The following is a 27,307-nucleotide window of genomic DNA, read 5'->3' as shown; positions in this document are numbered from 1 at the left end:
TCACTAAATATTCCATGTGTGCTTCACTAAATATTCCATGTGTGCTTCACTAAATATACCATGTGTGCTTCACTAAATATTCCATGTGTGCTTCACTAAATATTCCATGTGTGCTTCACTAAATATTCCATGTGTGCTTCACTAAATATTCCATGTGTGCTTCACTAAATATTCCATGTGTGCTTCACTAAATATACCATGTGTGCTTCACTAAATATACCATGTGTGCTTCACTAAATATACCATGTGTGCTTCACTAAATATACCATGTGTGCTTCACTAAATATTCCAGGTGTGCTCCATATTCCATGTGTGCTTCACTAAATATTCCATCTGTGCTTCTCTAAATATTCTATGTGTGCTTCACTAAATATTCCATGTGTGCCTCCACATGTGCTTCACTAAATATTCCATGTGTGCTTCACTAAATATTCAATGTGTGCTTCACTAAATATTCCATGTGTGCTTCACTAAATTTTCCATGTGTGCTCCACTAAATATTCTATGTGTGCTTCACTAAATATGCCATGTGTGCTTCACTAAATATTCCATGTGTGCTTCACTAAATATTCCATGTGTGCTTCACTAAATATACCATGTGTGTGCTTCACTAAATATTCCATGTGTGCTTCACTAAATATTCCATGTGTGCTTCACTAAATATACCATGTGTGTGCTTCACTAAATATTCCATGTGTGCTTCACTAAATATTCCATGTGTGCTTCACTAAATATACCATGTGTGCTTCACTAAATATACCATGTGTGCTTCACTAAATATTCCATGTGTGCTTCACTAAATATTCCATGTATGCTTCACTAAATATTCCATGTGTGCTTCACTAAATATTCCATGTGTGCTTCACTAAATATTCCATGTGTGCTTCACTAAATATTCCATGTGTGCTTCACTAAATATACCATGTGTGCTTCACTAAATATACCATGTGTGCTTCACTAAATATACCATGTGTGCTTCACTAAATATTCCAGGTGTGCTCCATATTCCATGTGTGCTTCACTAAATATTCCATCTGTGCTTCCCTAAATATTCTATGTGTGCTTCACTAAATATTCCATTTGTGCCTCCACATGTGCTTCACTAAATATTCCATGTGTGCTTCACTAAATATTCAATGTGTGCTTCACTAAATATTCCATGTGTGCTTCACTAAATATTCCATGTGTGCTTCGCTAAATATTCCATGTGTGCTTCACTAAATATTCCATGTGTGCCTCCACATGTGCTTCACTAAATATTCCATGTGTGCTTCACTAAATATTCAATGTGTGCTTCACTAAATATACCATGTGTGCTTCACTAAATATTCCATGTGTGCTTCACTAAATATTCCTAGGGGTATATTTACTAAAGTCCCGATTTTGACCGAGATGCCGTTTTTTCTTCAAAGTGTCATCTCGGTAATTTACTAAGAAAAAATCATGGCAGTGATGAGGGCATTCGTAATATTTTGGAAGTCCTAGGAAAAAATCACGAATCAATACACCATCGGTCAAATACGCCTGCAATTTGGTAGAAATCGGTCATTTACTAAAAAGTGCAAAACACAAACACTGCCGACAATAGCCAAACACTGCCGTGATGAAATACAAATCGTGAAAAAGTGCTTAAAAAAAACAGACCTGCTTTTTTATCCCGTGTTTGGATAGGCATGCACGGATCCATGAGATCCGTGCATGTTTTTCAGTGGGAAGGGGTGGTAAATGTTTGAAATTGTCAAAAAAAAAATTGCGTGGGGTCCCCCCTCCTAAGCCAAACCAGCCTCGGGCTCTTTGAGCCGATCCTGGTTGCAAAAATATGGGGGAAAAATGGACAGGGGTTCCCCCATATTTAAACAACCAGCATCGGGCTCTGCGCCTGGTTCCAAAAATACGGGGGACAAAAAGCGTAGGGGTCCCCCGTATTTTTGAAACCAGCACCGGGCTCCACTAGCTGGACAGATAATGCCACAGCCGGGGGTCACTTTTATACAGTGCCCTGCGGCCGTGGCATTAAATACCCAACTAGTCACCCCTGGCCGGGGTACCCTGGAGGAGTGGGGACCCCTTCAATCAAGGGGTCCCCCCCCCAGCCACCCAAGGGCCAGGGGTGAAGCCCGAGGCTGTCCCCCCCCATCCAAGGGCTGCGGATGGGGGGCTGATAGCCTTAGTGAAAAGTGTTTGATATTGTTTTTAGTAGCAGTATTACAAGGCCCAGCAAGCCTCCCCCGCAAGCTGGTACTTGGAGAACCACAAGTACCAGCATGCGGCGGAAAAAGGGCCCGCTGGTACCTGTAGTACTACTACAAAAAAAATACCCCCAAAAAGACAGAACACACACACCTTGAAAATATAACTTTAATACATACATCCACACCAACATACGTACATACTTACCTATGTTCCCACGCAGGTCGGTCCTCTTCTCCATGTAGAATCCATGGTGTACCTGTTGAAAAATTATACTCACAAAATCCAGTGTAGATCGGTCCTCTTCATCTTGAAATCCATTTGTAATCCACGTACTTGAAAAAAAAAAAAAAACGGATACCCGACCACGAACTGAAAGGGGCCCCATGTTTTCACATGGGACCCCTTTCCCCGAATGCCTGAAACCCCCTCTGACTTATGTCTAAGAGGGTTTCATCAGCCAATCAGGGAGCGCCACATTGTGGCACCCTCCTGATCGGCTGTGTGCTCCTGTACTGTATGACAGGCGGCACACGGCAGTGTTACAATGTAGCGCCTATGCGCTCCATTGTAACCAATGGTGGGAACTTTGTGGTCAGCGGTGAGGTTACTCTCGGTCAACCGCTGACCACAAAGGGGCCCCTTTCAGGGCACTGTATAAAAGTGACCCCCGGCTGTAGCATTATCTGTCCAGCTAGTGGAGCCCGGTGCTGGTTTAAAAAATACGGGGGACCCCTACGCTTTTTGTCCCCCGTATTTTTGGAACCAGGACCAGGCGCAGAGCCCGATTCTGGTTGTTTAAATATGGGGGAACCCCTGTCCATTTTTCCCCCATATTTTTGCAACTAGGATCGGCTCAAAGAGCCCGAGGCTGGTTTGCCTCAGGAGGGGGGACCCCACGCAATTTTTTTTTAACTTTTAAACTTTTTTTTTTTTTTTTACAAGGGCACAATGAAGCCCAGCACGGATCTCTCAGATCCGGCCGAGATTCATTGTATTAAAGTCGGCAGTGTTTTACAAGTCACTCACTAAAAACGAATGACATCGACATCGGAAAACCCGAAAATGCAGAATACGGCAGCTTAGTAAATTAGTCGTAATCAATTCAAAAAGTTGCAAATTTACACTTTCGATGTCATTCGTGATTGAACTTTGACCTCAAACGGGAAATTACGAATGTTAGTAAATTTACCCCCATGTGTGCTTCACTAAATATTCCATGTGTGCTCCATATTCCATGTGTGCTTCACTAAATATTCCATGTGTGCTCCATATTCCATGTGTGCCTCACTAAATATTCCATGTGTGCTTCACTAAATATTCCATGTGTGCTCCATATTCCATGTGTGCTTCACTAAATATTCCATGTGTGCTCCATATTCCATGTGTGCTTCACTAAATATTCCATGTGTGCTTCCACATGTGCTTCACTAAATGTTCCATGTGTGCTTCCACATGTGCTCCACTAAGTATTCCACGTGTGCTCCACTAAATATTCCATGTGTGCTCCATATTCCATGTGTGCTTCACTAAATATTCCATGTGTGCTCCATATTCCATGTGTGCCTCACTAAATATTCCATGTGTGCTTCCACATGTGCTTCACTAAATGTTCCATGTGTGCTTCCACATGTGCTCCACTAAGTATTCCACGTGTGCTCCACTAAATATTCCATGTGTGCTCCACTAAATATTCCATGTGTGCTTCACTAAATATTCCATGTGTGCAGGGCTGTATTATTCATAAGGCTGACTAGAATGAAGTCTAGGGGCCCACCAGGGGCCGTCATTTGTTATTTTGCTGAGGCACTGTTACCTACGCCCTAGCGCTCCAGTGGTTAAAGACACTTTTGCGCTCTGCGCCGTAGCTACACTCGTATCCAGCTGAGGAAGAACAATTGCGCTATGAGAAAAGAGGTCAGCAGAGTTTATTTCAACTGGGCATCGGTGTCAGTGTGAATACTGAAAGTGTACATGATGGCATAAGCTCTGCTTTCTAAACGTCAGCTGTAGTGGGGTGAAAGATTGAAGTGCTGGAGGGAGCCAAAATTCCTGAAAGCCCAGGGCCCTGGCCATGGATTAATACAGCCCTGTATGTGTGGTGCCTCACTAAATATTCTTTGTGTGCCTCACTAAATATTCCATTTGTGCCTCACTAAATATTCCACGTGTGCTTCCACGTGTGCTTCACTAAATCTTCCACGTGTGCCTCATTAAATATTCCATGTGTGCCACACTAAGGGTTCCTATGTTTAGGTCGACAAGCAATAGGTCAACCCTATATGGTTGACATGCATTAGGTTGACACTGACAAAAGGTCGACACTGGAAAAGATCGAACGGTTCAGTTGGTCGACATGGCAATAGTTGACACGCATATGGCTGACGTAGCTTTTTAAGGAGTTTTTGCATTTTTTGCACCTTTTTTCATATTTTACTTTCCACGGGACTACGATTGGGAATAGTAACCTGTGTTGAGCGCAACGGTAGCAGAGCGCGGCACCTTACCCGCTGCATGGCTGTGGGGATATGTGTATCTGCGCTGGGGGCATATCTGGCACTGTGGGAGTATGTGTATCTGCACTGGGGGCATATCTGGCACTGTGGGGGCATGTGTATCTGCACTGGGGGCATATCTGGCACTGTGGGGATATATGTATCTGCACTGGGGGCATATCTGGCACTGTGGGGATATATGTATCTGCACTGGGGGCATATCTGGCACTGTGGGGATATATGTATCTGCACTGGGGGCATATCTGGCACTATGGGGATATATCTATCTGCACTGGGGGCATATCTGGCACTGTGGGGATATATCTATCTGCACTGGGGGCATATCTGGCACTGTGGGGATATATGTATCTGCACTGGGGGCATATCTGGCACTGTGGAGGCATGTGTATCTGCACTGGGGGCATATCTGGCACTGTGGAGGCATATGTATCTGCACTGGCGGCATATCTGTCACTGTGGGGATATATGTATCTGCACTTGGGGGCATATCTGGCTCTGTTGGGACATGTGTATTTGCACTGGGGGCATATCTGGCACTGTGGGGATATGTGTATCTGCACTGGGGGCATATCTGGCACTGTGGGGCTATATGTATCTGCACTGGTGGCATATCTGGCACTGTGGGGATATATGTATCTGCACTGGGGGCATATCTGGCACTGTGGGGATATATGTATCTGCACTGGGGGCATATCTGGCACTGTGGAGGCATGTGTATCTGCACTGGGGGCATGTCTGGCACTGTGGGAGGATGGGTATCTGCACTGGCGGCATATCTGGCACTGTGGAAGCATTTGTATCTGCACTGGGGGCATATCTGGCACTGTGGGGACATATGTATCTGCACTTGGGGGCATATCTGGCACTGTGGGGACATATGTATCTGCACTTGGGGGCATATCTGGCACTGTGGGGATATACTGTATGTATTTGCAGTAGGGGCATATCTGGCACTGTGGGGATATATGTATCTGCACTGGCGGGATATCTGGCACTGTGGAGGCATGTGTATCTGCACTAGGGGCATATCTGGCACTGGGGGCATATCTGGCACTGTGGAGGCATGTGTATCTGCACTGGGGGCATATCTGGCACTGTGGGGACATATGTATCTGCACTTAGGGGCATATCTGGCACTGTGGGGATATATCTATCTGCACTGGGGGCGTATCTGGCACTGTGGGGATATATGTATCTGCACTGGTGGCATATCTGGCACTGTGGAGGCATGTGTATCTGCACTGGGGGCATATCTGGCACTGTGGGAGTATGTGTATCTGCAGTAGCGGCATATCTGGCACTGTGGGGATATATGTATCTGCACTGGGGGCATATCTGGCACTGTGGGGATATATGTATCTGCACTGGCGGCATGTCTGGCACTGTGGAGGCGTGTGTATCTGCACTGGTGGCATATCTGTCACTGTGGGGATATATGTATCTGCACTGGGGGCATATCTGGCACTGTGGAGGCATGTGTATCTACACTGGTGGCATATCTGTCACTGTGGGGATATATGCATCTGCACTGGTGGCATATATGGCACTGTGGGAGGATGTGTATCTGCACTGGGGGCATATCTGACACTGTGGAAGGATGTGTATCTGCACTGGCTGCATAGCTGGCACTGTGGGGATATATGTATCTGCACTGGCAGCATATCTGGCACTGTGGGGATATATGTATCTGCACTGGCGGCATATCCGGCACTGTGGGGATATGTGTATCTGCACTGGCAGCATATCTGGCACTGTGGGGATATATGTATCTGCACTGGCAGCATATCTGGCACTGTGGGGATATATGTATCTGCACTGGCAGCATATCTGGCACTGTGGGGATATATGTATCTGCACTGGCAGCATATCTGGCACTGTGGGGATATGTGTGTCTGCACTGGCGGGCATATCTGGCACTGTGGGGATATGTGTATCTGCACTGGGGCATATCTGGCACTGTGGGGATATGTGTATCTGCACTGTCTGCATATCTGGCACTGTGGGGATATATGTATCTGCACTGGCAGCATATCTGGCACTGTGGGGATATGTGTGTCTGCACTGGCGGCATATCTGGCACTGTGGGGATATGTGTATCTGCACTGGGGCATATCTGGCACTGTGGGGATATGTGTATCTGCACTGGCTGCATATCTGGCACTGTGGGGATATATGTATCTGCACTGGCTGCATGTCTGGTGCTGTGGTGTCATGTGTATCTGGCACTGGGGACATCAGTCATCCACTATCTCAATGTCACCCTGCCTCAGTCACCCACCATCTCCCTGTCACCCCTGCCTCACCAGTAACCTATTATCTCCCTGTCACCCACTATCACCCTGTACCACGGGGAGTACAATTGTGTAGCCACACCCCTTTCTTGTAAGACCACACCCCTTTTATCCCATCTAGTGGCGCCAAAATAGATTTTTGCTTACTAAAAAAAATAAGCTTGGGCCGGCCCTGATTCCATATGTGCTTCCACATGTGCTTCACTAAATCTTCCACATGTGCTTTACTAGATCTTCCATGTGTGCTTCCACATGTGCTTCAGTAAATCTTCCACATGTGCTTTACTAGATCTTCCATGTGTGCTTCCACATGTGCTTCACTAAATCTTCTATGTAGGCTTCACCAAATATTCCATGTGTGCTTCCACATGTGCTTCACTAAATCTTCCATGTGTGCTTCACCAAGTATTCCATGTGTGCTTCCACATGTGCTTCACTAAATCTTCCATGTGTGCTTCACCAAATATTCCATGTGTGCTTCCACATGTGCTTCACTAAATCTTCCATGTGTGCTTCCACATGTGCTTCACTAAATCTTCCATGTGTGCTTCCACATGTGCTTCACTAAATCTTCCATGTGTGCTTCCACATGTGCTTCACTAAATCTTCCATGTGTGCTTCCACATGTGCTTCACTAAATCTTCCATGTGTGCTTCCACATGTGCTTCACTAAATCTTCTATGTGGGCTTCACCAAATCTTCCATGTGTGCTTCCACATGTGCTTCACTAAATCTTCCATGTGTGCTTCACCAAATATTCCATGTGTACTTCCACATGTGCTTCACTAAATCTTCCATGTGTGCTTCCATGTGTGCTTCACTAAATCTTCCATGTGTGCTTCCACATGTGCTTTACTAAATCTTCCATGTGTGCTTCCACATGTGCTTCACTAAATCTTCCACGTGTGCTTCCACATGTGCTTCACTAAATCTTCCACGTTTGCTTCACTAAATCTTCCACATGTGCTTCACTAAATCTTCTATGTGGGCTTCACCAAATCTTCTATGTGTGCTTCCACATGTGCTTCACTAAATCTTCCATGTGTGCTTCCACATGTGCTTCACTAAATCTTCCATGTGTGCTTCCACGTGTGCTTCACTAAATCTTCCATGTGTGCTTCACTAAATCTTCCATGTGTTCTTCCACATGTGCTTCACTAAATCTTCCATGTGTGCTTCACTAAATCTTCCATGTGTGCTTCACTAAATCTTCCATGTGTGCTTCCACATGTGCTTCACTAAATCTTCCATGTGTGCTTCCACATGTGCTTCACTAAATCTTCCATGTGTGCTTCCACATGTGCCTTACTAAATCTTCCATGTGTGCTTCCACATGTGCTTCACTAAATTTTCCATGTGTGCTTCCACATGTGCTTCACTAAATATTCCATGTGTGCTTCCACATGTGCTTCACTAAATCTTCCATGTGTGCTTCACTAAATCTTCCACATGTGCTTCACTAAATATTCCATGTGTGCTTCCACATGTGCTTCACTAAATATTCCATGTGTGCTTCCACATGTGCTTCACTAAATATTCCATGTGTGCTTCCACATGTGCTTCACTAAATATTCCATGTGTGCTTCCACATGTGCTTCACTAAATATTCCATGTGTGCCTCACTAAATATTCCACGTGTGCTTCCACATGTGCTTCACTAAATCTTCCACGTGTGCCTCATTAAATATTCCATGTGTGCAACACTAAGGGTTCCTATGTTTAGGTCGACAAGCAATAGGTCAACCCTATATGGTTGACATGCATTAGGTTGACACTGACAAAAGGTCGACACTGGAAAAGATCGAACGGTTCAGTTGGTCGACATGGCAATAGTTGACACGCATATGGCTGACGTAGCTTTTTAAGGAGTTTTTGCATTTTTTTGCACCTTTTTCATACTTTACCATCCACAGGGACTACGATTGGGAATAGTAACCTGTGTTGAGCGCAACGGTATCAGAGCGCGGCACCTTGCCTGCTGCATGGCGATTAGGGTTCCTTGTGCTCTAGCAGTGAAAACAACACACACACACACAAAAAAGATGTGTTGACATTTTTTGTGTCGACCATTTTCTGGGTTAACGTTTTCATGTGTCTACCTTTTGTACCTGTCGACCTTTGCCTGTGTCAACCTTTTGAAAGTGTTAACCGTATGCATGTCGACCTTCTGTCAGTGTTGACCTAATGCATGTCGACCATATGGGGTCGACCTAATGACTGTCGACCTAGACATTGTAGATCTTTTATTACACACCCCTTTACTAATTACTCCACGTGTGCCTCACTAAATATTCCATGTATGCCTCGCTTAATATTAAATGTGTGCCTCACTAAATATTCCATGTGATCACCCCTTCCGAAGAATACCCAGGCCTGGGGTTAATGGTCAAATAATAGATAATATTATTATTCACAAATAGACTACAGGTCCCAGCAACCTGCCCAGGCATATTGGCACTTGTGGTACCACCATGCTCCCACACTCTCAGCCAATCAGTGCTTCCCCATTCAGTTCTGAGGAGTGACCGGTTGGTTCATCCTGGGGCTGGTTCCTGGAAAATAGGGGGAACGCAACGCTGCCCCCCCCCCCCCCCCCCCCTTTATTCCATTAGCAGCCCAGGCTGTAAGGTCTGGGGCTGGTTACCAATTTGGGGGGGACCCCACACATAAAAAAAACAAACGAAACCGTGCTTATCACAAACTCGCCCGCCACAGGCAGGTCTATTGTTTGGGCGAGTTTGCGGTCTGATTTTAGGCGGTTTTAAAACAAACAATTAGTAAATCTGTGGATCCTGTTCTACTCTATGGCCCTCATTCCGAGTCGTTCGCTCGGTAATTTTCATCGCATCGCAGTGAAATTCCGCTTAGTACGCATGCGCAATAATCGCACTGCGACTGCGCCAAGTAATTTTACCATGAAGATAGTATTTTTACTCACGGCTTTTTCTTCGCTCCGGCGATCGTAGTGTGATTGACAGGAAATGGGTGTTACTGGGCGGAAACACGGCGTTTTCGGGGCGTGTGGATAAAAACGCTACCGTTTCCGGAAAAAACGCAGGAGTGGCCGGAGAAACGGGGGAGTGTCTGGGCGAACGCTGGGTGTGTTTATGACGTCAAACCAGGAACGACAAGCACTGAACTGATCGCAGATACCGAGTAAGTCTGAAGCTACTCTGAAACTGCTAAGTAGTTTGTAATCGCAATATTGCGAATACATCGGTCGCAATTTTAAGAAGCTAAGATACACTCCCAGTAGGCGTAGGCTTAGCCTGAGCAACTCTGCTAAATTCGCCTTGCGAGCGATCAACTCGGAATGAGGGCCTATGTAATAAAATCAGCTGTTGATCTGATGTTCTAAAGTTTTCTAAAGTTGGGTTTTAATCTTTCTTCCATCAGTTTTGACATTAGAACATTTTGTAAATTGCAAAACCGACGGAGAAACGACCAAAAACCCCAAAACAACTTTTAGTAAATTTACCCCTTGGTAGTGTACATAAATACAGGTTGAGTATCCCTTATCCAAAATGCTTGGGACCAGACGTATTTTGGATATCAGATTTTTCCGTATTTTGGAATAATTGCATACCATAATGAGATATCATGGTGATGGGACCTAAATCTAAGCACAGAATGCATTTATGTTACATATACACCTTATACCAGGGCTGGCCAAACCAGTCCTCGAGATCTACCAACAGGTCACATTTTCCAGACCACCTAGCTGGTGCACAGGTGTAGTCATTACTAATTAAGATGTGCTGCATTCATTCCTAACTGACAATTCTACAGGTCTCCAGGAGGCCTGGAAAACATGAACTGTTGGTAGATCTCGAGGACCGGTTTGGCCAGTCCTGCCTTATACACACAGCCTGAAGGCAATTTAATACAATATTTTTGATCACTTTGTGCATTAAACAAAGTGTGTGTACATTCACACAATTCATTTATGTTTCATATACACCTTATACACCCAGCCTGAAGGTAATTTAATACAATATTTTTAATAACTTTGTGTATTAAACAAAGTTTGTGTACATTGAGCCATCAGAAAACAAAGGTTTCACTATCTCACTCTCACTCACAAAAGTCTGTATTTCGGAATATTTGGATATGGGATACTCAACCTGTATAAGGCAGTCAGAGTAGTTTTGAAAAAGACTAATTACAAGGATAATGCAGTTTTTTTTTGTATTTTTTGATTATAAATGTATGTATGATTATTGTTATGATTAGTATTTCCCAAGTATATTATGAAGTACCTGTTTTGGTGTTTCACCTTTTTCTTTCCCTTCTCCTCCACGAGCACATGGGCATGTGGCATTTTATATTGAAGTGCTGGATAGGGGCAAGGGCGTAGCTACCATAGGTGCGGGCAGTGCAGCTGCTATGGGGCCCAGAGCCGAGAGGGACCACCTTCCCTGTCACAGTGACATGTGTTATATACAGGGCGTAGCTACCATAGGTGCAGGGAGTGCAGCTGAGAGGGGCCACCTTCCCTGTCACAGTTACATGTGTTATATACAGGGAGTAGCTACCATAGGTGCAGGGAGTGTAGCTGCTATGGGGCCCAGAGCTGAGAGGGGCCACCTTCCCTGTCACAGTTACACGTGTTATATACAGGGTGTAACTACCATAGGTGCAGGGAGTGCAGCTGCTATGGGGCCCAGAGCTGAGAGGGGCCGACCTTCCCTGTCACAGTTACATGTGTTATATACAGGGTGTAGCTACCATAGGTGAAGGGAGTGCAGCTGCTATGGGGCCCAGAGCTGAGAGGGGCCACCTTCCCTGTCACAGTTACATGTGTTATATACAGGGTGTAGCTACCATAGGTGAAGGGAGTGCAGCTGCTATGGGGCCCAGAGCTGAGAGGGGCCACCTTCCCTGTCACAGTTACATGTGTTATATATAGGGCGTAGCTACCATAGGTGGAGGGAGTGCAGCTGCTATGGGGTCCAGAGCTGAGAGGGGCCACCTTCCCTGTTACAGTTACATGTGTTATATACAGGGCGTAGCTACCATAGGTGCAGGGAGTGCAGCTGCTATGGGGTCCAGAGCTGAGAGGGGCCTCCTTCCCTGTCACAGTTACACGTGTTATATACAGGGTGTAACTACCATAGGTTCAGGGAGTGCAGCTGCTATGGGGCCCAGAGCTGAGAGGGGCCGACGTTCCCTGTCACAGTTACATGTGTTATATACAGGGTGTAGCTACCATAGGTGAAGGGAGTGCAGCTGCTATGGGGCCCAGAGCTGAGAGGGGCCACCTTCCCTGTCACAGTTACATGTGTTATATACAGGGCGTAGCTACCATAGGTGCAGGGAGTGCAGCTGCTATGGGGCCAAGAGCTGAGAGGGGCCACCTTCCCTGTCACAGTTACATGTGTTATATACAGGGCGTAGCTACCATACGTGGAGGGAGTGCAGCTGCTATGGGGTCCAGAGCTGAGAGGGGCCACCTTCCCTGTTACAGTTACATGTGTTATATACAGGGCGTAGCTACCATAGTTGCAGGGAGTGCAGCTGCTATGGGGTCCAGAGCTGAGAGGGGCCACCTTCCCTGTCACAGTTACACGTGTTATATACAGGGTGTAACTACCATAGGTTCAGGGAGTGCAGCTGCTATGGGGCCCAGAGCTGAGAGGGGCCGACCTTCCCTGTCACAGTTACATGTGTTATATACAGGGCGTAGCTACCATAGGTGCAGGGAGTGCAGCTGCTATGGGGTCCAGAGCTGAGAGGGGCCACCTTCCCTGTTACAGTTACATGTGTTATATACAGGGCGTAGCTACCATAGGTGCAGGGAGTGCAGCTGCTATGAGGCCAGAGCTGAGAGGGGCCACCTTCCCTGTCACAGTTACATGTGTTATATACAGGGTGTAGCTACCATAGGTGCAGGGCGTGCAGCTGCTATGGGGCCCAGAGCTGAGAGGGGCCACCTTCCCTGTCACTGTTACATGTGTTATATACAGGGGTGTAGCTACCATAGGTTCGGGCAGTGCAGCTGCTATGGGGCATAAAATTAACACCTGCTGTAGAGAGCTGTCTCTCTAGAAGCATTGGGCCAGCGGCCCCTTCAAAATGTTGCTATTGGGCCAACAAAGTTCTGGCTACGCCCCTGGATAGGAGTATGACCTACTCACACCCAAATACGCACTGTAGCCTGGTGAGCTCATGGTTCGGTTCCATACAGCCTTTCCACACATCCAGCCTTGTCTGTTACGGCAGTGTACTGGTATACTGTATGTCCATATCTGATCGCTGAGTATCACAGACGTGTTTTGTTCCCACAGTGCTCAGACAAGTCCTGCCTGCGGACCCCATCCCTGAAGAAGAGAGTTACAGAAGCCAACCTGGAGGGAAAGAAGGACAGCGGGATGCTGAAATACATAAGGCACCAGGTGCGTTACACGTCTCCATCACATACTGTACTCACAACGGTAAGAATAAAATTAAGTGTAGGGGTGTAAACATTTTTTTAGAGTGCATGCGTGTCTTTTTTCGCTATTCTTTCATTAACCGGGCCTGGGACTATTATGTATGTACGGGGGATCACTGAAGATAGCAGAGATATCTGCTGTGGTCCTCTGTGTTTGAATGAAAAAAGCAGCGGCCTAGATTTCTGTGGGGTCTGCTTCATTGCTGAATTTACCAAGCTCCAGAAAATATTCTGGGGCTGGCACGAGCAGAAAGTAGCGTTAGCCGCTCTAGCCTATGGTGTACTTTTCACAGGAGAGGATTCCGTAGGATCCCTGCCAGGCAATGGCGCCTGCGCATGCGTGGTCAGCAGACCACTCATACCCAGTAAATGTGACTAGGCCCTGAAGAAATAGTGACATTAGTGATCTAATACATTGCAGGGATGTCACTGAATGTGGTACTGTATGTGATCCTTAATTTCTTATTGCTGCGATAAGTGGTAATAAGAGATTATAACTAAAACCTGATCATTATAAATATGTGCCGTAGGGTTATAGCCTCACTTCCCTTTAAATAAAATGTGTTTACCATTTTTCTCAGATGTCAATGGATCCCACTCTCATTAATGTCATATTTTCCTTTTTCAACCACTAGGGGCACAGGAGTGCTAACACTGGGGTATAGGCTGGCTTGGAGCAGGCAGGCACCAAAAGGGTTACTTTAAAGTACCCAGCAGGCCTTGCCTCTCGGGTTTCTACTCCAATGTACTTTTAGTTCTACTTCAGTTTCATGGATCGACACCACTGCATCCACTGGCAAACATTTCCCAGTCCTATTTCCCTACTTGCCTTTGTCTTCCTTGATAAAATCCCTTGTCAGTAACAGCATTTTTGGGGGGGGTTACCATAAGATGACTGGTGGCGCTGAAAGGGTGGGTGGGTAGGTAGTAATTACCCATGCCCAAGCTTCTTGGAGAGCCCCCGTAGAGGCCCAGGTGATCCACGCCCCAACTTTCTTGCCAGTCAGCCGGCAGCAGCCTCTCCCTAGCCCAGCAAACACTGCTGTGTTAGGCTGCGGTGCGTCCAGGTAGGCTGCTGCCGCTGTCAGCAATCTCCGCTGCTTGCAGGTGGGGGCATGAGTTCACTGATTGTACCCAACCCCCATGATCTGACCCTGGCTGAGGGGTGCACAGTGCCACCCTGTGCTGGCACTGCCTTGTGGTGCATTAAAGGTACTTTGCAAGACTATTTTTTTTAACGGGGCGTGGCCACTCCATGATTAGACCACGCCTCCCAGCATTACCAGGGCCCCCGGCTAACTGCCTACGACCCTGAATATGACTTCTTCTCTCAAACTGTTTGTCATCTTTCCTCTTGAACAGGAAACACGTGTTGGCCCATATGCTATAGGTTTTTACTTGCTGGCTCAAGCGTTGTTTCGGCAAGTTATATTTAATGTTGCAACAAGAGCTGCCTAGTAACAAACGGGCCGTTGTCTTCTTTCTCTGGGGTGCCACTCAGTGCCTCTGTTGTCTGTCACACCAATGGAAATCTGCGTCGGGACACCACGTGACCATGGACGCTTCCCATTGGCCGGCGTGTGTGAGTTATCTGTGTGACCTCCTTTATTTTATAAGCAATAAATATGGTGATTTTGGCTTAAATGATACAAATGAGTTGTACTTCCTATGACTAGTTCTTTATCAATAAGTCATCTTCCTTTGTCATTTAGGTTATGAGCTTGTGCCCTGCCCCTCTGTCCTTACTGATTAAGGCAGCCCCAATCCTGACGGAGGAGATGTATGGGGACATACAGCCGGCTGCCTGGGAGCTGCTGCTGAGTGTGGATGAGCACATGGCTGGGGCTGCAGGTAAGAAAGGTTCTGTCTCTTCCTGCAGGCGCCCTGTGACTATAATTACATTCATATGTCCTCACTGGGGTTGGGGGCCGGTGAATTGTTGTGGATTTGGGATTTTTGTAGTGACACCATGGCCCTCATTCCGAGTTGTTCGCTCGCAAGCTGCTTTTAGCAGCATTGCACACGCTAAGCCGCCGCCTACTGGGAGTGAATCTTAGCTTCTTATAATTGCGAACGAAAGATTCTCAAAATTGCGATTACACACCTCTTAGCAGTTTCAGAGTAGCTCCAGACTTACTCAGCATCTGCGATCAGTTCAGTGCTTGTCGTTCCAGGTTTGACGTCATAAACACACCCAGCGTTCGCCCAGACACTCCTCCGTTTCTCCAGCCACTCCCGCGTTTTTCCCAGAAACGGTAGCGTTTTTCCCACACGCCCCTAAAACGGCCTGTTTCCGCCCAGAAACACCCACTTCCTGTCAATCACACTCCGATCGCCTGAGCGAAGAAAAAGCCGTGAGTAAAATACCTAACTGCATAGCAAATTTATTTGGCGCAGTCGCAGTGCAAACATTGCGCATGCGCACTAAGCGGAAAATCGCTGCAATGCGAAAAAATTTACAGAGCGAACAACTCGGAATGAGGGCCCATATTCATACAAATGCACCTTGAAACGCAACAGTTGCAGAAAAGTCCATGCCCCAGATATACATTGGGGTGCATTCAATTAGCCAGGAGCTCCTTACTGTGAAGTCCTGTGTTAGTTTTGCACACAAGATATTTTTGGGGTAAAAAAAATTGGAACAGCTCGTGCAATACTTATAGGGTCGAAAGGTTGCAGGCATTGTGGCAGCGCAACAGCTCATGCAATATAGTGAGGGACAGCAGGTTGCAGACATCGCGGCATCAATCAGGCAGAGGCGATCGCAGCCCATAGTTGCTTTCAGCATCTCACTGGGCCTAACGGGGTGTGCAAACGTACTCACCAAAGGTCTTCAGACTGTGATCGCTGCCGCCGCCGCAGCGATCCAGTCTGAATGACTCCCTGTGTCCTGACATTTTCACAGTAAAATAAGAATTTTTTGCTACTTTTCACCTTGCCTGGAGGTGGAATGGTAAAGGCGCCTCAACTCCTATTGAAATACATGGATTTCTAATTGATTAGCAAAAAGTTACACCCGAGGGTATTACCTGCGTTAAATGTTGCACAACCTAGTCTGCAGCTGAATCGGTCTGCCCCATGAGCCCTCAACATTATATTAATAGCCCTCCCTATCCTACTAACATTGTATTTACAGTTTCATCATAACTCAACACAACTCCCCCCTTCCCATCCCCATACAACATCACATTATCATTTATATGGCGCCACAAGGGATCCGCAGCACCCACTTATACTGCTTTGACATCGCATTGGAAACGGGTCCTTTTCAGGTGGGACCTGGCATTGGACCCTACACACCGTCATCCCGGTCGGGTTGCAATCCAAGGGCGGGCATGTAGCCAGCATCGGGGGCGGAGGCGGTGCTGGGAGATGACATCATCTCCGCGCCGCCTCTCCCTGTGCGGTCACATCGATCCGTCAACCCGTTCACACTGCACCTGACCTGGTATTTAACCCGGGAATAACCCTTCTTTATTCCCAGGTTGAATTACCGGGTCAGGCGACCTGGGAATTCGCCCCTTTCACACTGCACAGTGACCCGTGTCGACCCGGCAATATACCGGGTCGATACCGGTTTATTTTTGCGGTGAGAAAGGGGTCTTGCAGAGTACATTAATAAATAAGCAAAACAAGAAAAAAGTGACTTACAGTTCAAGACAATATAGGACAAGTTCAGGTATATAAACATGGCTGCATCAGCAGATGACAATGAAATAAGTATCAGGGTGACAGAAAACCATGGGATTTGGTGCCATCGAAGGAAGTATGGAGTAGGAGATGGTTTAAGTAAGAGAAGGAAAGGCACATGAGGGAAGAGGGCCCTGCTTGTGAGAACTTACAGATATGTCAGCACGGGTAGGTGGGCGCACTCTGAGGAGAGCGATAGATCTGCGGCAGCATGCATTTAAGTGATTGGTTGCTCTCCAGACTAACTAGACTGTCATCAGTCATGGGCCAGATAGGGGTTTAAGGCAGAGGCGTCACCAGGTGTGGTTACACCCGGTGTGCACTCTGCATTACAACTCACCCCACTGAAAGCCACGGCTGCCTGAAAAGGGGACGTGGCCTCGTGGATCTCATCTTCTTCACTCCAGGGGCGTGTCCAGCTTCCTTGGAGATGCTGTCAGCGCCCAGAGACTGTGACAGGAGCCGAGTGCTGTAGAGGATTATCACACTGCAGAAGAGCCAACACTTTGGTGTCACCCCTTCCGATGGTGACACCTGGGTGTGGGCCACACTCCCCGCATCCGCCTTCTGACGCCATTGGTTTATGGACAACTGGACCCCCCCCGTGTGTGTTTGCAGGATGATTATGTATGCCAAGGAGCCGGAGCAAAGACCCTCTGACTCATCAGCCCTTGCACTGCATCCGTACATGCAAACTGCAACACATATATCCTGTATTAATGTTTGAGTCTCTGATGAAAGAAAACCTAGAACTAAAAACAAAACTTTGACACACACTTAATGGAACACACTAGAAGTTTTTGTAAAGTGGCAAGCAAATGCTCAAATATTATAGCTTGATAGCCTGTGAGTTGCATACACTAGCATGATTTTGGCGACTTAGCAGCTGGATTTACATTACAGCCTAAGTCTTTAAAGTTAATGATAAATAAAACCATTGCCCCTGTATTCTTGCAGCTGCCATGTTCCTGCTTTGTGCTGTGAAGGTGCCGGATGCAGTCTCCGAGATGTTAACCTCTGAGTTCCAGCATCCAGAGACAGGGCAGAGAATGAATGCCATTCTTAAGTTCCACACTCTTTGGAGGTTCAGGTACCAGGTGTGGCCACGGATGGAGGAAGGAGCTCAGCAGATCTATAAGGTTTGCTACAGTCATGAACATTGTCTAAGGGGCATTGTATAGAAATGTGTAAGGTTTTTCCAAAAAAAACCCTGAAATTTATTATTTTGAATTTACAGATCCCTCCTCCCAGCATTAATTTTACTTTACCCTCTCCCATCCTGGGTATGCCCTCTGTGCCAATGTTTGATCCACCCTGGGTCCCGCAGAGCAGCGGAAGCGTCCAAGACCCAATCAGCGAAGACCAGTCTGTAAGTAGATGATTGTATGTATAACGATAATTGTACTAAGCTCCAGTTTTTATTAAAGGAAGAAAATGTTTTCCTACGCCATGTTGTCTTCCATTCAAATCTTTATATTCTGGTTTAAAATGAATGTTGTCATAAGAGTTAATTAATGGTTACTGTCTGTTTATTCCTGCCACTGCTGAACACCAGAAATCGTTCTCCGCTCGTGCCGTGTCCCGATCCCACCAGCGAGCTGAGCACATTCTCAAGAACCTCCAGCAGGAAGAAGAGAAGAAGCGTTTAGGCAGGGAGGCCAGTCTGATCACAGCCATACCAGTCACCCAGGAGGCATGTTACGAACCAACGTGCTCTCCTAACTCTGAACAAGAAGAGGAAGGTGTGCTATGAGATTGATACTTGGAAGAATAAGATTGATAATTGGGAGCAGTGTTTTATTGTCTAATAGGCTAATCATATAGTTGCAATGGACTCCATATAGAGTATGTGCATTAAGTTAATTAAAATTGAATACAGAATATTGGCAGAATATATTCACCACCTCTGAGAAATTCATACCCTATAAACGTGCAGTAAATCAATTAGAAACATTAGTTAGGAGCTGATTGGCTATGGGCTGCTTTTCGCATTCCCCGCCCCCCCCCCTATGACAGATCCAATCAGATCCCTTCCAGCACCCCCGCCCTATATCACGATAGCATCAGTATCACATTGCACTGAGGGCTAGAGCAGGTTTCACCTCTCTATTTTTATTTGCTAGTAGAAGAAGCAACGATTCTGAATTCCCGCCGTCTGTCCGTCAGTCCGTCCTGCACTTCAAGCACCTCTCACCGCAACTACTCGTTCCGCCGTGGCTCTGTGTGGTCCATACGCTCTGCTGTGAGCGCAGAAGGTGCATATCAGCCGCTAATCAGCCGCTAATAATGTATCTATGATTGGTTACTAAGCTTGTACAGAACACGACCTCCTTCCCCATTATCTGTATTTCAGATGAGGAACATGCCACCGATCACACTGCAAACCATCACGTGTCCCAGCCTCCGCAGCCCGTGTTTCCTGCGTGCATTTGCGCTGCCGTTTTGCCGATTGTTCACTTGATGGAGGACGGAGATGTTCGTGAAGATGGAGTCGCAGGTGAAATGTTTATATGAGCTTTTAGCCATGATACGCTCAGGGGTAAAGTATCTAAAAATTGCGTTTGACTTCTAAACCAAAACGCTGGACATCACCGTCAGTTTGGAGGATCTGCATGCAGCATTTGCTAACCATTGTTTTTGAATTTTGATCGTGTTACCATCATTTTGTTTAGGACGTGAGCAGCAGGATTCTGTGGAAATGTTGTTTTAGTGCAACAAGTCGCAGATGAGGGGAATATGGCGCTGTACAGTGTGAAAACTAGTGTTCAGGATGGGATGCGGTCAAGATCCCGCCGGACGGAATCCCGGCGGTCGAAATACCGACACCAGGATCCCGACCGGCACAATCCCGACATATTCTCCCTCTGTGGGTGTCCATGACACCCATAGAGGGAGAATAAATTAGTGTGTCCGCAAGGGGCTGCGTTGCGCTCACCCCCCTGGCGGGATTGTGCCAGTCGGGATTCCGGTGTCAGTATTCCGACCGCCAGGATCCCGTCCGGCGGGATTTCGTACTGATCCCTTCAGGGTTACTGTTCAAAGCGAAATTAGTCTTAAGTGTATTATTGCTGTGTTATCATTAGTGTAACGCAATAAAGGTAATCGCTCAGTATAGTTGTTATTACAGTCTTGTCATTCATCTGTCTGTCCATTTTCATGCTGTTTTCACAATATACATACCCTCCAACATGACCCATTCCATTAGGTACAAAATGCTCCGGACTTCCTTGAAAGTGGCAGTTGCAGAGGTGGGGCTGCAGCACAGTCCAAAGTTTAAATGGGGGGCCACATCAACTGCCAGTGAGTCCCAGCTGGCGATATCTGGTAGTGTTTGGGGTGGCAGTTTGTGTGGCTCCCCTATTTGAATTTTGGACTGTACTGCAACTGCCACTGGCAAAGAAGTACAGGAGCATAGCATTTTGTACCTAATGGAATGGGTCCATAGGCAAACGCAGGGGTGATGGGGGGTGTTCCGGTTGCCCGGAAACCCCCTCCTTTTGTTCAGTGGCTCAGATAATGACAAAAATAGCAATGGTATATAACATGATTACTATATCTGCTGTTACATCATGCTGTTCAAGGGACAGGGCAGAGCTGCAGCACATGCTCAGTGGTAGCAGTATCTTCTACCAAACTTGCTGTGTATGTGGCTTTGAGTCCTCAATCAGTGCACTAGACCAGAGAGTAGCTACCAGGAAGAAGAGACAGCAGCCATACCATGAGGTGGGAGAATGTGTGCTTAGAAAGTGCAGTACTGGTTCTATTATGTTTCTGTATTTATTTATTATTAAATATGTTTGGTACAGCTTATACTATAGACATCTATATAGTGTTAATCCACTGTATAAAAAGACCAATGTTTACATTAACATCCATGGTTGTTATTAGGTTTTCAACCGCTCTCCAAGTTTCCCGCACTTGCTCCAATGTTCCGCAGAGTGGGGGATTGTGGATTGCATTTGGAAACCTCCTCTTGAAATCCTGCGTTTGCCTTTCTGCGGAATCCTGCTTCCCATGTCCTAATTAATCTCCCTGACATTCTTGTTGTTAGATCCAGTTACAGATGGCTCTGAATAGAGGAAGTTTAGCCATGGCCACTGTGTATTTGCAGCTTCTTGTCATATACTGTACTTCCAATCTGCCTTTTACACTATCCTAGTAATGTCATTGATCATCGAGTCATGCACTGGTATTCTAACTACAGTGAGGAACATCATTAGACGTAATCTGGAACTACTTTTAGTTTATGTAATGGGGCTATATACCATTATCTGTGGTGTGTACAAAATACTTCAACCTTTAACTTTTCTAAGAACTGCTTAATTGTTGCTGTGGGCTTTAAATCTAAATCAGCCTTATTATTGTCCGTAATAATAAGCAAAGTGGCAGGCATCGGCCCGCGGCTAGCTACTGCGCAGCATTCCGCCTATACGTAATATTGCTCCTCTCTCATTGGTCACGCAGTAAGCGCAGTAGCCCAGCAAGTGCTCTGGAATTGCTTAATTGAGGATCCGTCCACTGTGCTGAGACATTTCCTGGAGAAGCTCACTATCAGTAACCGCCAGGTAACATTCACCTCTTGTCTGCATACTCAGCGTTCATAGCAATGTGCCCTGTGATTCACGACAAGTGTTACCACCTGAGAACGGCACTGACATACAGCAATCCTTGATTATCATTTCAGGATGAGCTGATCTACATGCTGAGGAAGCTGCTTCTGAACATTGGGGACTTCCCTGCACAAACATCACACATCCTTTTCAACTATTTGGTGAGCGAAGCATACCATGACATACTAACAATAAGTATTTTATGGACTATAAAGGACCTATAGCACCATCCTATACAAGAGACTGTATCATTCCTTGCTTGTCCCTAATCTCTATGACCCCCTTGATGGAGTTAAACACAGAATAATGGTTTATTCAAATGTATGATGACATGCAGAACCAGGAATATACCACATACGTTCTCATATTCTCAGTAAAAATTTCTATGTGCCTATTGCTTACAGGTGTAAAGATATACAGATGTTATGGAATGGATTAATTGGAATGTCACTATCAGCGTTCTCATGGACACTGGGCAAAGCTTTTTAATATTTGACAAGTATAAGTAGAAAAATCTAGAAATATTAAGTTAGGCAACGTTGCCCCCTGCTGCTAATGCAAAATAGAGCTTACAGTGTGTACGTGATTTTGATAACATTTCTGGAAAAACTTTACACGCTCTGAATATGATATGATAAGCAATAATGAAGCTACAGTATAAATCGCTTACGCTTAATAAAGGACAGAGTATTGCTGGAACACCATAATTGTGTGTGGGTTCACGTACTCACCAGCCGTAATAATTTTTTTTTCTTACAGATATCCTGGTTATGTGACAACTTGCCTTTATCACCCTCTTTCTCTTAGGTTGGCCTAATTATGTACTTTGTCCGTACCCCGTGTGAGTGGGGCATGGATGCCATCTCCGCCACCCTGACCTTCCTGTGGGAAGTAGTTGGCTATGTGGAAGGTCTGTTCTTTAAAGACCTGAAGCAGACAATGAAGAAGGAGCAGTGTGAGGTTAAACTTCTCGTCACGGCATCAATGCCAGGTGAGGGGATCGTCAAGTCCTTGTATACCGTTTCTCTCAATGGTTGATGTCAGTGGTTATTAAAGTGTTACTGAGGTGTTCTGCTGTGTGTAGGTACAAAGACACTAGTAGTTCATGGACAGAATGAGTGTGACATACCTACCCAGCTGCCGGTACACGAAGACACTCAATTCGAAGCACTACTGAAGGTGAGACAAAGATCAGCAAAATTAGAATGTGACAAAAAGCAACGAGGGAAATATATATATATAAAGAGAAAACAAGAGCGCCACCTAGTGCAATAAGACAGCTCAGCACCAAAATGTACAGAGAAACATATGAAGTGGTCCCGTACCAAAGTAATATTAAAACACAGCTTACTTGATATTCATATCTAAACAGCTCCACAGGGATGTTTTCTTCAGTTAAATCTTCTTAAATACACTCATAAAGAGAAATGAAAACATTACATAGTGTAATTAATTATATTAAAGTACAAGGGGAAGCACATTACACACAACTATATTCTGCATAAAATAAAAAAGATAATTGGTGCTTATCTGAATCCACCAGAGGCCAGTAGCTCAAGTCCAATCCCAATGCCTTTTGTTGTGGTGCTGTGAGTCACCTATACTTTCTCAAGGGGCATAGATAGATAGATAGATAGATAGATAGATAGATAGATAGAATACAGAAACATGCATGTTACCTGTGTTCCTATAGGCATAAAAGTGCTTATCCACAGTCTGATCCCTTTATTATATTTACTTTATTCTTTCACTTTAGCTCAGTCTATTGTTCAACATTTCTAGCTTCCCTCTCTCTGCTTTTCTATAGTGTCTTTACATAAGTAGGTAGAGCCATTTATTTTGTTGTGTCTTGGACATGACACGACACTGCTATATAGCGAATGATGGATAATGCATGTATAATAGGAATCACCGTATCTGGTTTAGGAATATGTTATATATGGTATACAGGGAATTTGAATCCATCTGAAATGACAACGCTGCACCTTTATAATTTCTGCATCTGGTAGGAATGTCTGGAGTTTTTCAACATAGCTGATTCCCAGTCTGCAAACTACTTTCTCATGGACAAACGCTGGAATCTGACCCACTACAACAAGGTGAGTGGGGAGTTGGCCTTTACTGCACTAAACTTGCATTTATGAATGTTAAAGAGTTTACCGATGTTCTCAAAGATATTCTTAGCTGTGTGATGTGACCAACAAATACGTTGAAAAACAAGAGAATTGATTATCTATGAAGAAGGGTGCATTCCCTGCCCCTGCTTTAAATTTATGTTTTTGACAGGTTCTCCCAACCAAATTTGTGTAATTCTCAACAACATTGGGTACACACCTGACATATTTACCAAACGATGCTAGGGACTAGACAATTTTTGGAGCTTAAAGGCCCATACACACTTGCCGATTAAATGAGCGACGTCACTCATTGTCCCCTTCCTGAGCGACATCACTCATTTTGTCGGCAACGATCGTCGCTTTCGGCAGTGCATGCAAGCTCGATTTGGACTTTCGTCCAGGAGCTGCATGCACGGCTGCGTGACGCTACTGAGCGATATGAACGATCATATCGCTCAGTGTGTACGGACGGCCGCCGACCGCCCAGTCCGGCAGGGGAAACACTAGACGGCGTCGCTCATAGATCAATAGAACATTGATTTTGAGCATACACACTGCAAAATTATTGAGCGGTGTCATCGCAAGAGGCAAGTCATCGCTCATCTACATACAAATACCCAGAATGGTGACGTTTTACCATAAACTGTTGGCAGGAATCTGAGCCCGATGGCCACAGACCCACACACACTACAATTCAGCCTAATAATTTACTGTTGGGTCTGACAAATCGCTGCTCATGTCGGATCCCGATGACACTGGTTTTGCCCCAACAATCGGCCTCCAGGGAAGCATACACACTATCAGATACTCGGGCTGAGCAGTCAGAAATAGGGCTGAAACACACTACACTGCTTTTGCCGGCCGGGAAAAAGCCGGACGGCTTTTTCCCGTGCCGGCATTGTAGTTAACAGTGTGAGGGCTAGGGTGCCTTCACACTGCACGGCCCCGGCCCGGCTGCCGGGTTGCAGCCGGGTCTCACCACTGGAAGGTCCGGCGGCCGGGCGGCCGCCGGGCCGTCTTTGGAGCCAGTAAACCGTGTGTGTGAAGGGGAGCTTTCACACACAACGGTTTTTACTGTAGCCGTGTATGATGCTGCACATGCGCACAGCATCACACACGGCTAAAAGCCGTCCTGTGTGACAGACACTGCCGGTTTCTCCCGGATGGCAAAAAGCCGGACAAAGTTTGTCCGGCTTTTTGCCATCCGGGAAAAACCGGAGTGTGTGTTACAGCCCATAGGCTATTCAGCCTGATTATTGGATGGTATTTATCCAGCTTAAGTCTTCATCGATATTCTCCCGAAAAATTCCTTTTAAGTCAATGGCATATACCAGAGGTTCCCAAACGCGGTCCTCAATGCACCCCAACAGTCCAGGTTTTAGGTATATCCATGGCTCTGTACATATTGTTAAATCAAATTGACTAAGGTGCTAATTAAGTCACCTGTGGCCAAGCATGGATACATTTAAAACCAGGACCGTTGGGGGGCCTTGAGGACCCCGTTTGGGAACCTCTGGCATATACAGTTTGTGCTATAGACAGTGATTACTGTAATATATATATTTTATCTGTTCACAGACCTATGTACGTGATATTTATCCATTTCGGAGGTCAGTTTCGCCACAACTGAATCTGGTACACATGGCACCTGAGAAAGGCCAAGAACTCATTCAGAAGCAGGTACGTAACTTTACATATTTCCTTGTGTATTCTCATTAAGTGATATCTGTAACTAGCACATAGCCCTACCTCTAATGTAGAGGTTCTCAATCATTGTCCATCTATGGACCTCGGTATAGCTACAGTAAAGTGTAATATACCTTAAACCCTGGGCAAAGTAATAGTGATCACAAATTTATGTTGGGTTTGGCTCCATATTTATAAAATTCTACTCGGATCACTTCAAATGGCGGTGGGTACGGGATCTCGGCGGTCAAAATCCCGACCGCCAGAATGCTCACAGGGGGGGCCGAGCGCAATGAAGCCCCTTGCGGACTCGCTGCTCTCGCCACGCTGCAGGCTCGGTGGCTCGTTCTATTCCCCCTCCATGGATGTCGTGGACACCCAGGAGAGGGAATAGCTGTGGCGGTCGGGATTCCGGCATCAGGATTTTGTCCGCCGGGATCCCGGCTACATCCCTTCCGAATGTACCAGCTGAAACATACAGAGAGGGGTCTTTAGTATTTGCTGAGGTCAGTTACTTGTAATGTTCCATTCTCTCAGGTGTTCACTCGGAAACTGGAGGAAGTTGGACGAGTTCTCTTCCTCATATCGCTGACACAGAAGATCCCCACTGCCCATAAGCAGTCTCACGTGTCCATGCTACAAGAAGACCTTCTGCGTCTGCCTTCTTTTCCTCGTAGTGCCATTGATGCGGAGTTCTCGCTGTTTAATGACGCCCAAGGTATCTATACGGTATTGGATGCCAGGCCCCAGGGCCAACACCTAATTAGCACTGGTTATTAAAGTGGTTTTCCACTATTGGTGCAACCCCTGATAGTTAAGGACACAGGCTTCTCCTTTACCAGCTGGCAGTGCTACCAGCTTTCTCATGTACCAGCTGCCAGTGCTACCAGCTCTCTCCTGTACCAGCTGGCAGTGCTACCAGCTCTCTCCTGTACCAGCTGGCAGTGCTACCAGCTCTCTCCTTTACCAGCTGGCAGTGCTACCAGCTCTCTCCTGTACCAGCTGCCAGTGCTGCCAGCTCTCTCCTTTACCAGCTGGCAGTGCTACCAGCTCTCTCCTTTACCAGCTGCCAGTGCTACCAGCTCTCTCCTTTACCAGCTGGCAGTGCTACCAGCTCTCTCCTGTACCAGCTGCCAGTGCTACCAGCTCTCTCCTTTACCAGCTGCCAGTGCTACCAACTCTCTCCTGTACCAGCTGGCAGTGCTACCAGCTCTCTCCTTTACCAGCTGGCAGTGCTACCAGCTCTCTCCTGTACCAGCTGGCAGTGCTACCAGTTCTCTCCTTCACCAGCTGGCAGTGCTACCAGCTCTCTCCTGTACCAGCTGCCAGTGCTACCAGCTCTCTCCTGTACCAGCTGGCAGTGCTACCAGCTCTCTCCTTTACCAGCTGGCAGTGCTACCAACTCTCTCCTGTACCAGCTGGCAGTGCTACCAACTCTCCTGTACCAGCTGGCAGTGCTACCAGCTCTCTCCTGTACCAGCTGGCAGTGCTACCAGCTCTCTCCTGTACCAGCTGCCAGTGCTATCAGCTCTCTCCTTTACCAGCTGGCCGTGCTACCAACACTCTCCTGTACCAGCTGGCAGTGCTACCAGCTCTCTCCTGTACCAGCTGGCAGTGCTACCAGCTCTCTCCTGTACCAGCTGGCAGTGCTACCAGCTCTCTCCTTTACCAACTGCCAGTGCTACCAGCTCTCTCCTTTACCAGCTGGCAGTGCTACCAGCTCTCTCCTGTACCAGCTGCCAGTGCTACCAGCTCTCTCCTGTACCAGCTGCCA

General features: G+C 46.4%; 1 protein-coding gene across 23 annotated transcripts in view; it reads left to right on the top strand.

Annotated features, from left to right (window-relative positions):
* Nucleotides 1–27,307, top strand: part of UNC80 (unc-80 homolog, NALCN channel complex subunit) — a 366,195-nt gene that overhangs the window by 196,951 nt on the left and 141,937 nt on the right. For 20 of the 23 annotated variants that reach the window (XM_063933120.1, XM_063933105.1, XM_063933107.1 and 17 more), the window contains 14 exons: nucleotides 13,285–13,392; nucleotides 15,143–15,281; nucleotides 18,078–18,259; nucleotides 18,358–18,489; nucleotides 18,676–18,862; nucleotides 19,244–19,375; nucleotides 19,474–19,617; nucleotides 21,585–21,685; nucleotides 21,805–21,891; nucleotides 22,538–22,721; nucleotides 22,815–22,909; nucleotides 23,740–23,829; nucleotides 25,426–25,527; nucleotides 26,071–26,251. In XM_063933120.1, the coding sequence (XP_063789190.1) occupies nucleotides 13,285–13,392; nucleotides 15,143–15,281; nucleotides 18,078–18,259; nucleotides 18,358–18,489; nucleotides 18,676–18,862; nucleotides 19,244–19,375; nucleotides 19,474–19,617; nucleotides 21,585–21,685; nucleotides 21,805–21,891; nucleotides 22,538–22,721; nucleotides 22,815–22,909; nucleotides 23,740–23,829; nucleotides 25,426–25,527; nucleotides 26,071–26,251 (1,864 nt within the window). The remainder of the gene's footprint in view (nucleotides 1–13,284; nucleotides 13,393–15,142; nucleotides 15,282–18,077; nucleotides 18,260–18,357; nucleotides 18,490–18,675; nucleotides 18,863–19,243; nucleotides 19,376–19,473; nucleotides 19,618–21,584; nucleotides 21,686–21,804; nucleotides 21,892–22,537; nucleotides 22,722–22,814; nucleotides 22,910–23,739; nucleotides 23,830–25,425; nucleotides 25,528–26,070; nucleotides 26,252–27,307) is intronic. The other 3 variants (XM_063933116.1, XM_063933110.1, XM_063933099.1) reach the window with 1 other exon arrangement.

This window comes from Pseudophryne corroboree, chromosome 7 (genome assembly GCF_028390025.1).
Source record: "Pseudophryne corroboree isolate aPseCor3 chromosome 7, aPseCor3.hap2, whole genome shotgun sequence".
NCBI classification, from domain to species: Eukaryota; Metazoa; Chordata; class Amphibia; order Anura; family Myobatrachidae; genus Pseudophryne; species Pseudophryne corroboree.
Note: the sequence above shows the minus strand (reverse complement) of the source record. Positions and strands in the feature narration are given on the sequence as shown.